Source organism: Arachis ipaensis, chromosome B03 (assembly GCF_000816755.2).
Source record: "Arachis ipaensis cultivar K30076 chromosome B03, Araip1.1, whole genome shotgun sequence".
NCBI lineage: Eukaryota > Viridiplantae > Streptophyta > Magnoliopsida > Fabales > Fabaceae > Arachis > Arachis ipaensis.
In genome coordinates, this window is record NC_029787.2 from 6,555,101 (window position 1) to 6,567,858 (window position 12,758).

The 12,758-nt window shown below is 40.5% G+C and overlaps 1 protein-coding gene across 1 annotated transcript in view; it reads left to right on the plus strand.

Moving 5' to 3' along the window:
• Positions 157-12,758, plus strand: part of LOC107628950 (serine/threonine-protein kinase SMG1-like) — a gene marked incomplete in the record, with an annotated part of 15,194 nt that continues 2,592 nt past the window's right edge. Inside the window, 13 exon segments of the mRNA XM_021117127.1 lie at positions 157-431; positions 530-3,922; positions 3,924-5,439; positions 5,534-5,722; positions 6,005-6,119; positions 6,501-7,551; positions 8,015-8,462; positions 8,799-8,852; positions 8,950-11,803; positions 11,920-12,033; positions 12,147-12,277; positions 12,477-12,569; positions 12,695-12,758. Of these exon segments, the coding sequence (XP_020972786.1) occupies positions 157-431; positions 530-3,922; positions 3,924-5,439; positions 5,534-5,722; positions 6,005-6,119; positions 6,501-7,551; positions 8,015-8,462; positions 8,799-8,852; positions 8,950-11,803; positions 11,920-12,033; positions 12,147-12,277; positions 12,477-12,569; positions 12,695-12,758 (10,297 nt within the window).

The window sequence follows — 12,758 nt, forward strand, 5'->3', positions numbered from 1 at the left end:
TATTCAGCTTTTGCGCGAATGATGTGAATTCGTTGAGGTTGAGCAGTAAGCAGAAACCACTGCAATAAACAGCATGACGGAGAAGAAGAGAAACTCTTTAGACTCCATTGCTTCTCAGTGCTGACTTCACTCATCAAGAGATGCTGCTAAACCACAATGATGATGCAACAGCAGCAACCACTTCACCCTCACCACCACCACCACAACCAGCTCGCCGCCCTTCTCTCCGCCGCCCTCCCCTCCGACGACAACACTCCCACTCCCTCCTCCGCCACCACCTCCGTCTCATCGGTCGCGCTCCCAGACCCTTCCCCTCGCCTCGCCGCCATCGCTTCCCTCCACCGCGCCATCCTCTACCCTCACAACTCTCTCCTCGTTACTCACTCCGCTCACTTCCTCTCCCAAGGTCTCTCCCAACTTCTCTCCGACAAGTAAGTTAAACCCTAATCCCCACTCTCCAATTTTCAGTTTTCAAAAATTTCCCCAATTTTCCGATAAAAATTTCATCTTTTGTCGTTCTTTGCTTTAGGTTGTATGAGGTTCGGCAAGCGGCTGTTGTAGCGTACGGTGCACTATGTGCAGTGATCTGTTCGGTTCCCGTGACATCAAACGGGAGACAGAATCATGTTATACTTGGTGGTTTGGTTGACCGTTTCATAGGTTGGGCGTTGCCCTTGTTGAGCAATGTCAACGCCGTTGATGGGACGAAGGAATTGGCATTGGAAGGTTTGCGTGAGTTTCTTAATGTTGGGGATATTGGTGGAGCTGAGAGATATGCTTTGCCAATTCTCAAAGCTTGTCAGGTGCTGCTTGAGGATGAGAGAACTTCATTGAGCTTGTTGCATAGGCTTGTTGGGGTTATCACTTTGATATCATTAAAGTTCTTGAGGTGCTTTCAGCCTCATTTCCCTGACATTGTTGATTTGCTTCTCGGTTGGGCGTTGGTGCCGGACCTCGCTGATTCGGATAGGAAGGTTATTATGGATAGCTTCTTGCAGTTTCAGAAACATTGGGTGGGTAGTTTGGCGATGTCATTGAGGTTGTTGACGAAGTTCTTGGGGGACATGGAGGCGTTGCTCCAGGACTCCAGTCCTGGAACCCCGCCGCAGTTTAGGAGGCTGCTGGCCTTGCTGTCTTGCTTCTCGACGATCCTGCAGGCTACGGCTTCCGGGTTACTGGAAATGAATCTTCTTGAACAGATTAGTGAGCCTCTTGTAGGGATGCTGCCGCGCCTGTTGAGATGCTTGTCTCTAATTGGGCAGAAGTTTGGATGGGCAGAATGGATTGAAGATTCTTGGAAGTGTTTGACACTTTTGGCGGAAATATTGCGGGAACGGTATTCGAGTTTTTATCCTCTTGCTGTTGATATATTGTTTCAAAGCTTGAAATTTGGGGCAGCTGCACAACGGGAAGGGTTTAGGAATATTACCTCTTTTCAGGTTCATGGGGTTTTGAAAACAAATCTTCAGTTGCTATCACTGCAGAAGCTTGGCCTCCTCTCATCATCTGTGCGGAAGTTATTGCAGTTTGATGCACCAATTTCTCATGTGAGGTTGCATCCAAATCATTTGGTAACTGGAAGTGCTGCTGCTACTTATATTTTCTTGCTTCAACATGGGAATAAAGAAGTTGTTGATGAAGCAGTCACCTCGTTGATCAATGAGCTGGAACTGTTAAAGGGTGTGATAGAGGAAAACACTGATTATTCTGATCAATTCAATTATGTTATATCGTCTAAAACACTATCAAAAGTTGAACTATTTGCAATAATCAAGTTTGATTTGAAAGTTCTGTTAGCATGTGTGTCTTTAGGTGGGGATAACAGTTTGGTTGGCCAAACAGAAACCACTACGTTGTATATTAGGAGGTTAGAAAAGTTGGTGTCCTTTATTATGAAAAAGATGAATCCTTTTGAATCACCTATTCAGGTATTCATGGAGTTGCAATTGGCTGTTTTCAGAACATTGGAGAGGCTAACATCAGTTGAGTTCATAATTAATTGCTCCATAAGAGAACATAATTATGACAAAGTTGCAATCGAGAAGGGTGACGATAAAGCTTGTGATGGGCTTTCGGCTGTGACTTCCGAGCATTTAGGAAAGTACAGCATACTTCTTATAAAAGCTCTTCATGTTTCAACTCCTCTAGCAGTAAAATTAGTGGCTCTTGATTGGGTACAAAGGTTCTGTGAGAATGTTATCGCTGTAAACAAGATCTCAAGCTCAAAAGTACTCTCCTATGGAATATGTGGACATACCGGTGTAATTATGAATGTAGTTTTCTCACTTTTAGTTACTACGATTGAGAGGGAACCAGAAGTAAGATCACATGTTGCTGTAACTTTGGAGATGTTAATGCAAGCAAAGCTTTTAAACCCTGTATGTTCATATCCCTTAGCTGAAGCAATATTGGAGAAACTTGGTGATCCAGATATAGATATACGGGAAGCATATGTGAGGCTGCTTGCATGTATTTTGCCTACAACTGTTTATTCATGTGGTCTCTATGATTTTGGGAGATTTAAGCCTGTTGACCTTGTGTTAGGAAACAGTTCTAAGATGCACTGGAAACAATTATTTGCACTTAAGCAGCTGCCGCTGCATTTACACTCACAACAGCTTGTGACAATCTTAAGTTACATTTCACAAAGATGGAAGTCCCCTCTGTCTTCTTGGATTCAGCGGCTAATTCATAGTTGCCGGAGTTCTAAGGATGCTATTTCCAGTCAGCCTGAAGAAACAGGAAATGTTGGTTCAAATTCTCCATGGTTGGATATACAAGTGGATGAAGACATACTTGAAAGAATCTGTGCTGTCAATAATTTAGCTGGTGCCTGGTGGGCTGTTCAAGAAGCAGCTCGGTACTGTATTGCAACACGGCTTCGGACTAATCTTGGTGGGCCTACCCAAACATTTGCTGCTCTTGAACGCATGCTCTTGGACATTGCACACCTTTTACAGCTCGACAATGAACAAAATGATGGGAACTTAAGTATGATCGGGTCTTCTGGTGCTCATTTGTTACCAATGAGACTGCTGTTGGATTTTGTTGAGGCTCTAAAGAAATATGTATACAATGCATATGAGGGTTCTGTCATTTTACCACCTGCAACTCGTCAGAGTTCTTTATTCTTTCGAGCAAACAAAAAAGTATGTGAGGATTGGTTTTCTCGTATATGTGAACCAATGATGAATGCTGGATTGGCTTTGCATTGCAATGATGCTGTTATTCAATACTGCACGCATCGCTTGCAGGAGTTCAAGAATCTCACCATGTCATATGTGAAGGAAAAATCGAGGCCTTCAGTGACTGATACCCACAATATTAGAGGCAGGTACAGAGCAGATATCTTAAAAGTTTTAAGACATCTTTCATTTGCCCTTTGCAAGAATTCTGAACCAGATTCTTTGACCGGCTTACGAAAATGGGTGTCAATTACTTTCTCCTCCATACTTGGTGAGGAAAATCAATCCTTCAACGAGTATGGAACTGTTGGACCCCTCTCATGGATAAGTGGGCTTGTATATCAGGCAAGAGGAGAGTATGAAAATGCTGCTGCTCACTTCACTCACATGCTACAAACTGAAGAGTCACTCAGTACCCTTGGTTCGGATGGTATACAGTTTGTTATTTCACGTGTGATTGAGAGTTATGTAGCTGTATGTGACTGGAAATCTCTTGAGACCTGGCTACTAGAGCTGCAAATGCTTCGTGCTAAGCATGCTGGTAAAGGTTATTCTGGTGCTCTGACAATGGCAGGCAATGAAGTTAATGCAATCCATGCATTAGCACGTTTTGACGAGGGTGATTATCAGGGTGCTTGGTCATGCCTTGATTTGACGCCTAAAAGTAACAGTGAGCTGACCCTTGACCCAAAAATAGCCTTGCAGCGGAGTGAACAAATGCTTTTACAATCACTGCTTTNATGATTTGCAAAAGGCAAGGTCAATGTTGGAGGAATCACTTTCTGTTCTGCCATTTGATGGGTTAGTTGAAGCGACCCCTCTTGCCATTCAGCTGCATTGCATTTTCCTATTAGAAGAGGATTGCAAGCTTAAATCAACCCCTGAGAAGGGAAAACAACTTCAATCAGTATTAAATTCTCTTCAGCCGGTGTCATCTATTAGTAATATCCGTCAAGATTGTAATCCATGGCTGAAAGTTCTACGTGTTTATCAAAACATTTCCCCGACTTCTCCAGTTACTCTAAAATTCTGCATGAATTTGCTAAATTTAGCTCGTAAACAGAGAAACCTCTTGTTGGCAAATCGTCTGAATTGCTATCTCAAAGATCATGTAGCTGTTTGCTCTGAGGAGAGGCAACGTGATCTTCTTGTCTTAAATTTGCAGTATGAGAGCATTTTACTTTTGCATGCTGAAAACAAATTTGAAGAAGCCATAACAAACCTTTGGTCATTATTGCTTCCTTGCATGGTTTCTTCGGCATCTAGAATATCTGAAGCTGATGAGAGAATTCTGAAGGCCAAAGCATGCTTGAAACTCTCAGATTGGTTAAGACGGGATTATTCAGATTGGAGTCCAGAGAGTATCGTTCTTAAGGTGCCAGCAGATTTTTATAATGCTGAATCAGTTTCACCAACCAAAGGCAGTAGTGAAGAACATACCAATCGTCAACAATATCTGGGTCTCGTTACCGAGGAAATTATTGGTACAGCAACAAAATTTTCTACTCGTATTTGCCCCACCATGGGCAAGTCATGGATTTCCTATGCTTCTTGGTGCTTTAACCAAGCCAAAGAGTCACTCCTTGGTCAAAGCGAAACTACTCTCCATGCATGCTTGTTTTCTCCCATACTTGCTCCTGAAATCTCACCAGAGAGATTCAAGTTGACTGGAGATGAGGTGCAAAGAGTTAAATCGTTGGTTGTGAGTCTTTTTCAGGGAAATGGTGACATGAAAGGTCTCATAGATCAATTGGAAGAGGGAAGTCTTTTGCTTGATTCAGCAGAGCGCAGAAGTAATGGCAATCCTCTGTTGACACTGGTTTGGAACATGGTGAATATTATTGAAACTGCTGCAGGAGCACCAGGTGCAGAAAACTCTGGTGGTGAACGTCTTTCTGCTGTGTTATCTTCTCAATTGAGGATCTGTTTGCTGCATGCAAATCTTGGACTGGAAGAATCTGACATAATATCTGTATTGGAAGACATAATTGACATTTGGTGGTCTTTGAGGAGGAGAAGAGTATCCCTGTTTGGACACGCAGCTCATGGTTACATGCAGTATCTTTCATTTTCATCTTCGCAAATTTCCCATTGTCGGATGCGTGGTTCTGATTATGAACCTGTGAAGGATAAAGTTGGCAGCTACACCCTGAGGGCTACACTCTATATATTGCATATACTTCTTAATTATGGAGTGGAATTGAAAGATACTTTAGAGTCTGCTCTTTCAATTGTTCCTTTGTTGCCATGGCAGGTTTGCATGCGAGATCTTGGGGTTTCAATTTTGCTTCTTTCATTTTAAAGCAGAGGATATTTTGTTTATATTTTGAAGTAATTGTTTTACGTAGGAAGTTACCCCTCAACTATTTGCAAGGATAAGCTCTCATCATGAACAAGTTGTACGGAAGCAGCTGGAAGGTTTACTGATGATGTTGGCCAAGCAATCACCTTGTTCCATAGTGTATCCAACACTAGTTGATGTTAATGCTTACGACGGAAAACCTTCAGAAGAGCTTCATCATGTGCTGGGTTGTCTGGTAATATAAAAGAATTCTATGTTCACTGTATAGTTTATATATTTTACTTTATTTTTACAAAGCAAAACATGAATATTCTGTTCAAAATGCCTTCTGAGTTTAGATCAAGGCAAGAAAAATCTTACTCCCTATTAACAGTCTTGGGAAGATAAATTTTCTCTTTTCCATTGAGGAGAATGTGTTGGTAGTTCTGATGTCTGTTGTGTATTTTAGCCGTTTTTGGATGAGCATTCGTTTGGTTTATGAGATATAGAACCAATCATGAGCCTTTCTTTAATGCAGAGGGAACTTTACCCTAGGTTGGTTCAGGATGTTCAGCTGATGATAAATGAACTTGGAAATGTTACTGTTCTCTGGGAGGAATTATGGCTCAGCACTCTTCAGGATCTTCACACAGGTCGATTTTCTTTTTTCCAACACTTTATAATTGATCATGAGATCCCTCTCTGTTGTCTTATGAGTAAGAATTAAAAAAAAGGGCAGTCCGGTGCACAAGCATCCCGCTTTAACGCAGGGTCAGGGGAAGGGCTGCATCCAAAGGATATAATGTAGCTAGGCTAACCTGATAATTGTATTAGTGGCTGATTCCATGGCTTGAACCCGTGACCTTGAGGTCACACGAAGACAACTTAACCGTTGTTCAAAGGCTCCCCTTTCTTATGTGGAAGAATGAATGACTTTTTAAATTTTCGAGGGATTCATTTCAGTGTTCCTTTGATACTCTGGAACTAGTATTTGCTATTCGTGAAGTTATTAGGTTGACTATTATTTGTTGCAGATGTGATGAGGCGAATAAATGTGCTGAAAGAGGAGGCTGCAAGAATTGCAGAAAATGTCACGCTTAGTCAGAATGAGAAAAACAAGATAAATTCTGCACGTTATTCTGCAATGATGGCTCCAATAGTTGTCGCACTGGAACGCCGTTTAGCTTCAACTTCCCGAAAACCCGGGACTCCTCATGAAGCATGGTTCCAGGAAGAGTATACAGATCAATTAAAATCAGCTATTGTATCCTTTAAGACACCTCCAGCTTCTTCTGCGGCTTTAGGAGATGTATGGCGACCTTTTGATAGTATTGCCGCATCCTTGGCTTCATACCAGAGGAAGTCTTCAGTTTCCTTACAGGAAGTTGCACCTCACTTGGCGATGTTATCATCTTCCGACGTTCCAATGCCAGGTCTTGAAAAACAAATGAAAATTCCAGAGTCTAACAAAGCAACTGATCTCCAAGGTGCTGTTACAATTGCTTCTTTCCATGAACAAGTCACCATCTTATCAACAAAGACCAAGCCTAAGAAACTTGGTATACTTGGTTCAGATGGTCAGAAGTATACATATCTTCTTAAAGGACGAGAAGATTTACGCCTTGATGCTAGAATTATGCAACTACTGCAGGCTATAAATGGTTTTCTACATTCTTCTTCTTCTACATATAGTAACTCTCTCGGTATTCGCTATTATTCTGTAACTCCAATCAGTGGGCGGGCTGGCTTGATCCAGTGGGTGGATAATGTAATAAGTATATACAGCGTATTTAAATCTTGGCAAACTCGTGTCCAGCTAGCACAGTTTTCAGCAGTAGGCACAGCAAATACAAAATCCTCAGCTCCTCCACCTGTTCCCCGTCCCAGTGATATGTTTTATGGGAAGATCATACCAGCACTTAAAGAGAAAGGTATTAAGAGAGTGATTTCTAGAAGGGATTGGCCTCATGAAGTAAAATGTAAAGTTCTTCTTGATCTCATGAAGGAGGTGCCAAGACATCTTCTTTACCAAGAGCTATGGTGTTCTAGCGAAGGATATAAAGCGTTCAGCTCCAAGATGAAGAGGTACATTAGGTTGAATCTGTTACTGGTGCATTTTGAAGTTATATAATATATCATTAAATTAAATTGTTAAATTCCCACAATAAATGCATCTAGATTGTTTGGATTCATATGTTCTTTTGGCTTGCCTTTACTGCCTCATTCTTGGGCTTGGAAGTGCTCTTAGAAATGATGATTTTGCCGTTTGAACTTTGATGATTCTTTTATTGTATACTAACATATCCTAGATGTTGTTCCATTATTTTCTAGTGGAGGTAACCAATTTGTTAGCATGATCCTCTGATTATCATTAGGTTTATCAAGTACTAAGTTCTGTTTGTTGACTATTCTATGTTAAAGTGCTTACAAACTTTTGCATGGGATATTATGTGCATTGCTTAGAGGTGAAAATTTATGTCTTACAGATAAGATGTTGTACAGTTATTAGCATTATTATTCTTATCATCGTCACTGTCATTGTCTGCAGGTATTCTTGTAGTGTTGCTGCAATGAGTATGGTTGGTCATGTTTTGGGACTTGGCGACAGACATTTAGACAACATTCTGATAGATTTTTGTAGCGGGGATGTTGTACATATTGATTACAATGTGTGTTTTGATAAGGGACAGAGATTGAAAGTTCCAGAGATTGTTCCATTCCGCCTTACCCAAATGATCGAAGCAGCTTTAGGGATGACTGGAATAGAAGGTAGCTTCAGAGCAAACTGTGAGAGAGTTGTGGGAACTTTAAGGAAGAACAAAGACATACTTCTGATGTTATTAGAAGTGTTTGTTTGGGACCCACTTGTGGAGTGGACAAGGGGTGATTTTCATGACGAAGCTGCTATTGGCGGTGAAGAAAGAAAAGGCATGGAGTTGGCTGTCAGCTTGAGTCTATTTGCATCTCGAGTGCAGGAAATTCGAGTTCCCTTACAGGTACATATATTGAACTAACCCAAAAATGCCTTCTATTTAAGGGTGTGCCCACCTTAATATTTGTGCATGTGCATGTATATATGTTTCAAGAATTTGAGCAGGTTATCCATCTTACATGAGATACCCAGAATTTGCTTAATATGTTTAGAATAAATTTACACGTTCTTATTTAATTTTTATTTCACATCCTTGATTTATTCCTTCAAGTAGTAGATGCCTTCTGTGGAAGTTGGCCCAATAAAATTTTCCAGTTTATATATTCTGTCATGCTTTCTTGAGATCTATCTAATCTAATCTATGATACATTGCTGATTTCTTTAACCCAAATGTGAGTAGGAGCACCATGATCAGTTGTTGACCAATCTGCCAGCTGTTGAATCTGCACTCGAGGTATGATGAAATGCCATGTACTTTTGTTGGCTATGTTGGGATTATTCTGAATCAGATATTGCTTTCATTGAATTGACTTGGAGTAATTTTTTACCAGAGGTTTGCTGATGTTCTAAATCACTACGAGCTTACCTCTACTCTATACTGTCGAGCTGATCAGGAGAGATCTAGCCTTATACTGCATGAGACTTCAGCTAAGTCAATTGTTGCTGAAGCAACCTGCAGTTTAGAGAAAATTCGAGCTTCGTTTGAAATTCAGGCACGGGAATTTGCTCAAGCAAAGGCAATGGTTGTAGAGAAAGCTCAGGAGGCAATGACTTGGGCTGAGCAGCATGGAAGAGTTCTTGATGCTTTACGATGTGATTTATTGCCAGAAATAAGTACTCGCTTTAAGCTGAGTAACATGGAAGTAGGCTTATCTCTTACATCTGCAGTAACTGTAGCAGGCGTTCCTCTAACTGTTGTTCCTGAGCCCACTCAAGTACAATGCTATGATATAGACAGGGAAGTATCTCAATTCATAGCTGAGTTGGATGATGGACTTACTTCTGCTGTAACTTCTCTGCAAGCATATTCCTTGGCTCTGCAAAGAATTCTACCATTAAATTATCTTTCAACAAGCGCAGTCCATAGCTGGGCACAAGTTCTGCAACTATCTATCAATACCCTGTCATCTGAGATTCTCTCCCTTGCCAGAAGGCAGGCTTCTGAACTTTTGGCAAAATTCCATGGAGATAGCACGGATTCCGTCAAAAGCAATCATGATGAACTTTGTTTCAGGGTGGAGAAGTATGCTGTAGAAATAGAAAAATTGGAAAAAGAGTGTGCTGAGGTAGAGAGTTCTATTGGCTTGGAGTCAGAATTGAAAACTAAGGATCACCTGTTGTCAGCTTTTATGAAACTTATGCACTCCGCTGGTATTTTACGAAAGGAAGGCGGATTACCAACTGCTCAATCAAGACAAGATGGGGCAAACAATACTAGACTTTTAGGTGAACTAGGAGAGGAGAAGGAGAATGCACTATCAATTCTGAATATTGCTACAAGTTCACTTTATGCTCAGGTTAAGCATAGAATACTCAATATATATGGTGACTTATCCGGGGGACGAAATCAACACAACATGTTGCAGACTGACAATGGAACTACTTTTGCCGAGTTTGAAGAACAAGTTGAAAAATGTAATCTTCTGACAGAATTTTTCAAAGATTTGTGGCAATTTATTGGAAAGGAGATCCCTTCTGCTGATGCCAACAAATTTCATTTGAAATTTTCTTCTGACAGTAATTGGGTCTCAATTTTCAAAGCCATTTTGATTTCCTGTAAGGAATTGATTAGTCAAATGACTGAAGTTGTTCTGCCAGAGGTAATACGATCTGCTGTCTCAATAAACTCGGAAGTTATGGATGCATTTGGGTTAATCTCACAAGTTCGAGGGTCTATAGAAACTGCAGTGGAGCAGCTTGTGGAGGTCGAAATGGAGAGAGCATCACTGGTTGAGCTTGAGCAGAACTATTTTGTTAAGGTCGGTCTTATTACTGAACAGCAACTGGCTCTTGAAGAAGCTGCGGTTAAGGGAAGAGATCATCTTTCTTGGGAAGAGGCAGAGGAACTTGCATCGCAAGAGGAAGCTTGTAGAGCACAACTGGATCAACTTCATCAAACTTGGAATCAGAGGGATGTAAGGACTTCTTCTCTTATGAAGAGAGAAGCTGATATAAAAAATGCCTTAGATTCCGTGAATCGTCAATTTCAGTCTCTTGTTGGTATGGGAGAAGAAAGGGAACTACATATTTTGAGAAGCAAAGCACTATTGGCTGCACTTGTTAGGCCCTTCATGGAATTGGAATCCAGTGATAAGATGCTGTCTCTGGTTGATGTTTCTGTTACAATGACCTCAAGTAAATTTCATACTCTGGCAGATTTGATAAATTCTGGAAATTCTATATCAGAGTATGTCTGGAAGGTTGGAGGCTTATTGGATGACCATTCCTTCTTTATTTGGAAAATAGGTGTTATGGATTCTTTTCTTGACACATGCATACATGATGTAGCTTCCTCAGTTGAGCAAAATCTTGGCTTTGACCAGTCACTAAACTTCATGAAGAAGAAACTTGAAATCCAACTACAGAAACACATTGGTCACTATTTGATAGAAAGGGTTGCTCCTAGTTTCCTGGCTTGTTTGGACAAAGAAGACGAGCACTTGAAGCAATTAACAGAGTCATCAAAGGAACTTGCTTTAGATCCAATGAAAAAAGGTGCACCTGTGAAAAAGGTTTTGGTTATGCTTGAAGAATACTGTAATGCACATGAAACTGCTAGAGCAGCAAAATCAGCTGCATCTCTCATGAAAAGACAAGTGAATGACTTGAAAGAAGCTCTTAGGAAGACCGCCCTTGAGGTAGTTCAGATGGAATGGATGCATGATGTTAATTTGAACCCATCTTATAGCAGAAGAATCAGATTTGAGAAATATCTAGATACCGATGACAGCTTGTATGCAATCATTTTAAACCTCAGCAGATCTAAATTATTGGAAAATATACAGTCTTCTGTTTCGAAAATCATGAGGTCAGTTGATTGCCTTCAGACCAGTGAACGGGCTTCCCTTGTAGCTGAAGGACAGCTTGAAAGAGCAATGAGTTGGGCTTGTGGTGGTCCAAATTCTAGTACTTCTGGAAACACATCTACTAAAAATTCAGGAATTCCTCCTGAGTTTCATGAACATATTACGGCCCGGAGGCAGATCTTATGGGAATTTAAAGAAAAGGCATCTAACATTGTAAAGTTATGTATGTCTGTATTAGAGTTTGAAGCATCAAGAGATGGGTATTTGCTTATACCTGGCCAGCCATACCCTTTCAGGAGTGGTGTTGATGGAAAAACATGGCAGCAGGTGTACTTGAATTCTCTTACAAGATTGGATGTTACTTTCCATTCTTATACACGTGAGTTTACTATATTTTTCAGTAGTTGAAGTCTCTTTATGTTAGTTGAACGCTTGAAGTCTTGAACTCATACTTCTGCATAAAGGTGAACATATGCCCTCCTGTTACTGTTATAGGTTCTGAACAAGAGTGGAAGCTTGCACAAGGCACTATGGAAGCTGCTTCTAAGGGATTATACACTGCAACTAATGAACTCTGTGTTGCCTCTCTGAAAGCAAAGTCAGCTTCGGGTAGTTATCACTTTTTCATTACTTTTCACATATACATTGCAGTTCATGTATGGATGTTTTCTTTCAGTGTCGTGGCTCATGTGATGATTCAATGTTTTTTTATCTTTTTGCAGGTGATTTACAAAGCACTGTTCTTTCAATGAGGGATTGTGCATATGAGGCTAGTGTTGCACTGTCTGCTTTTGCTCGGGTTTCAAGGATCCATACTGCTTTGACTTCTGAATGTGGTTCTATGCTTGAGGAGGTATGGTCTTTTGAGTATTTGACGTAGTTATAAATGACCAGGCAGTATAGTTTCTGAGCTGATTTTTTCAGATAATTTGTAGAAATTGATGTTTTTATTGATTTAGAATCTATGTACAGCATTTGTGGTTACCTCCATTACCATTAGATCCTGTGTTTTTTGAATTCTTTAGAAGCTATCGTTGCTTTTATTTTTGTAGGTTCTAGCAATAACTGAAGATATACATGATGTCTTCAATCTGGGGAAAGAGGCTGCTGCTATACATCTTTCTCTAATGGAAGATCTGTCAAAGGTTTTTTTTTCTTTCTTTCTTTCTTTTTTTGTGGATATTTGGCCTGTGACTTTTCAATCTGTGTTTTCTGGCATTAAACTTCCCAAAAGTCAAAATTGTATTTTGATGTTTGATGTTTTTGTTAGGCAAATGCCACACTTCTTCCACTTGAATCAGTGTTGTCCAAGGATGTAGCTGCTATGACTGATT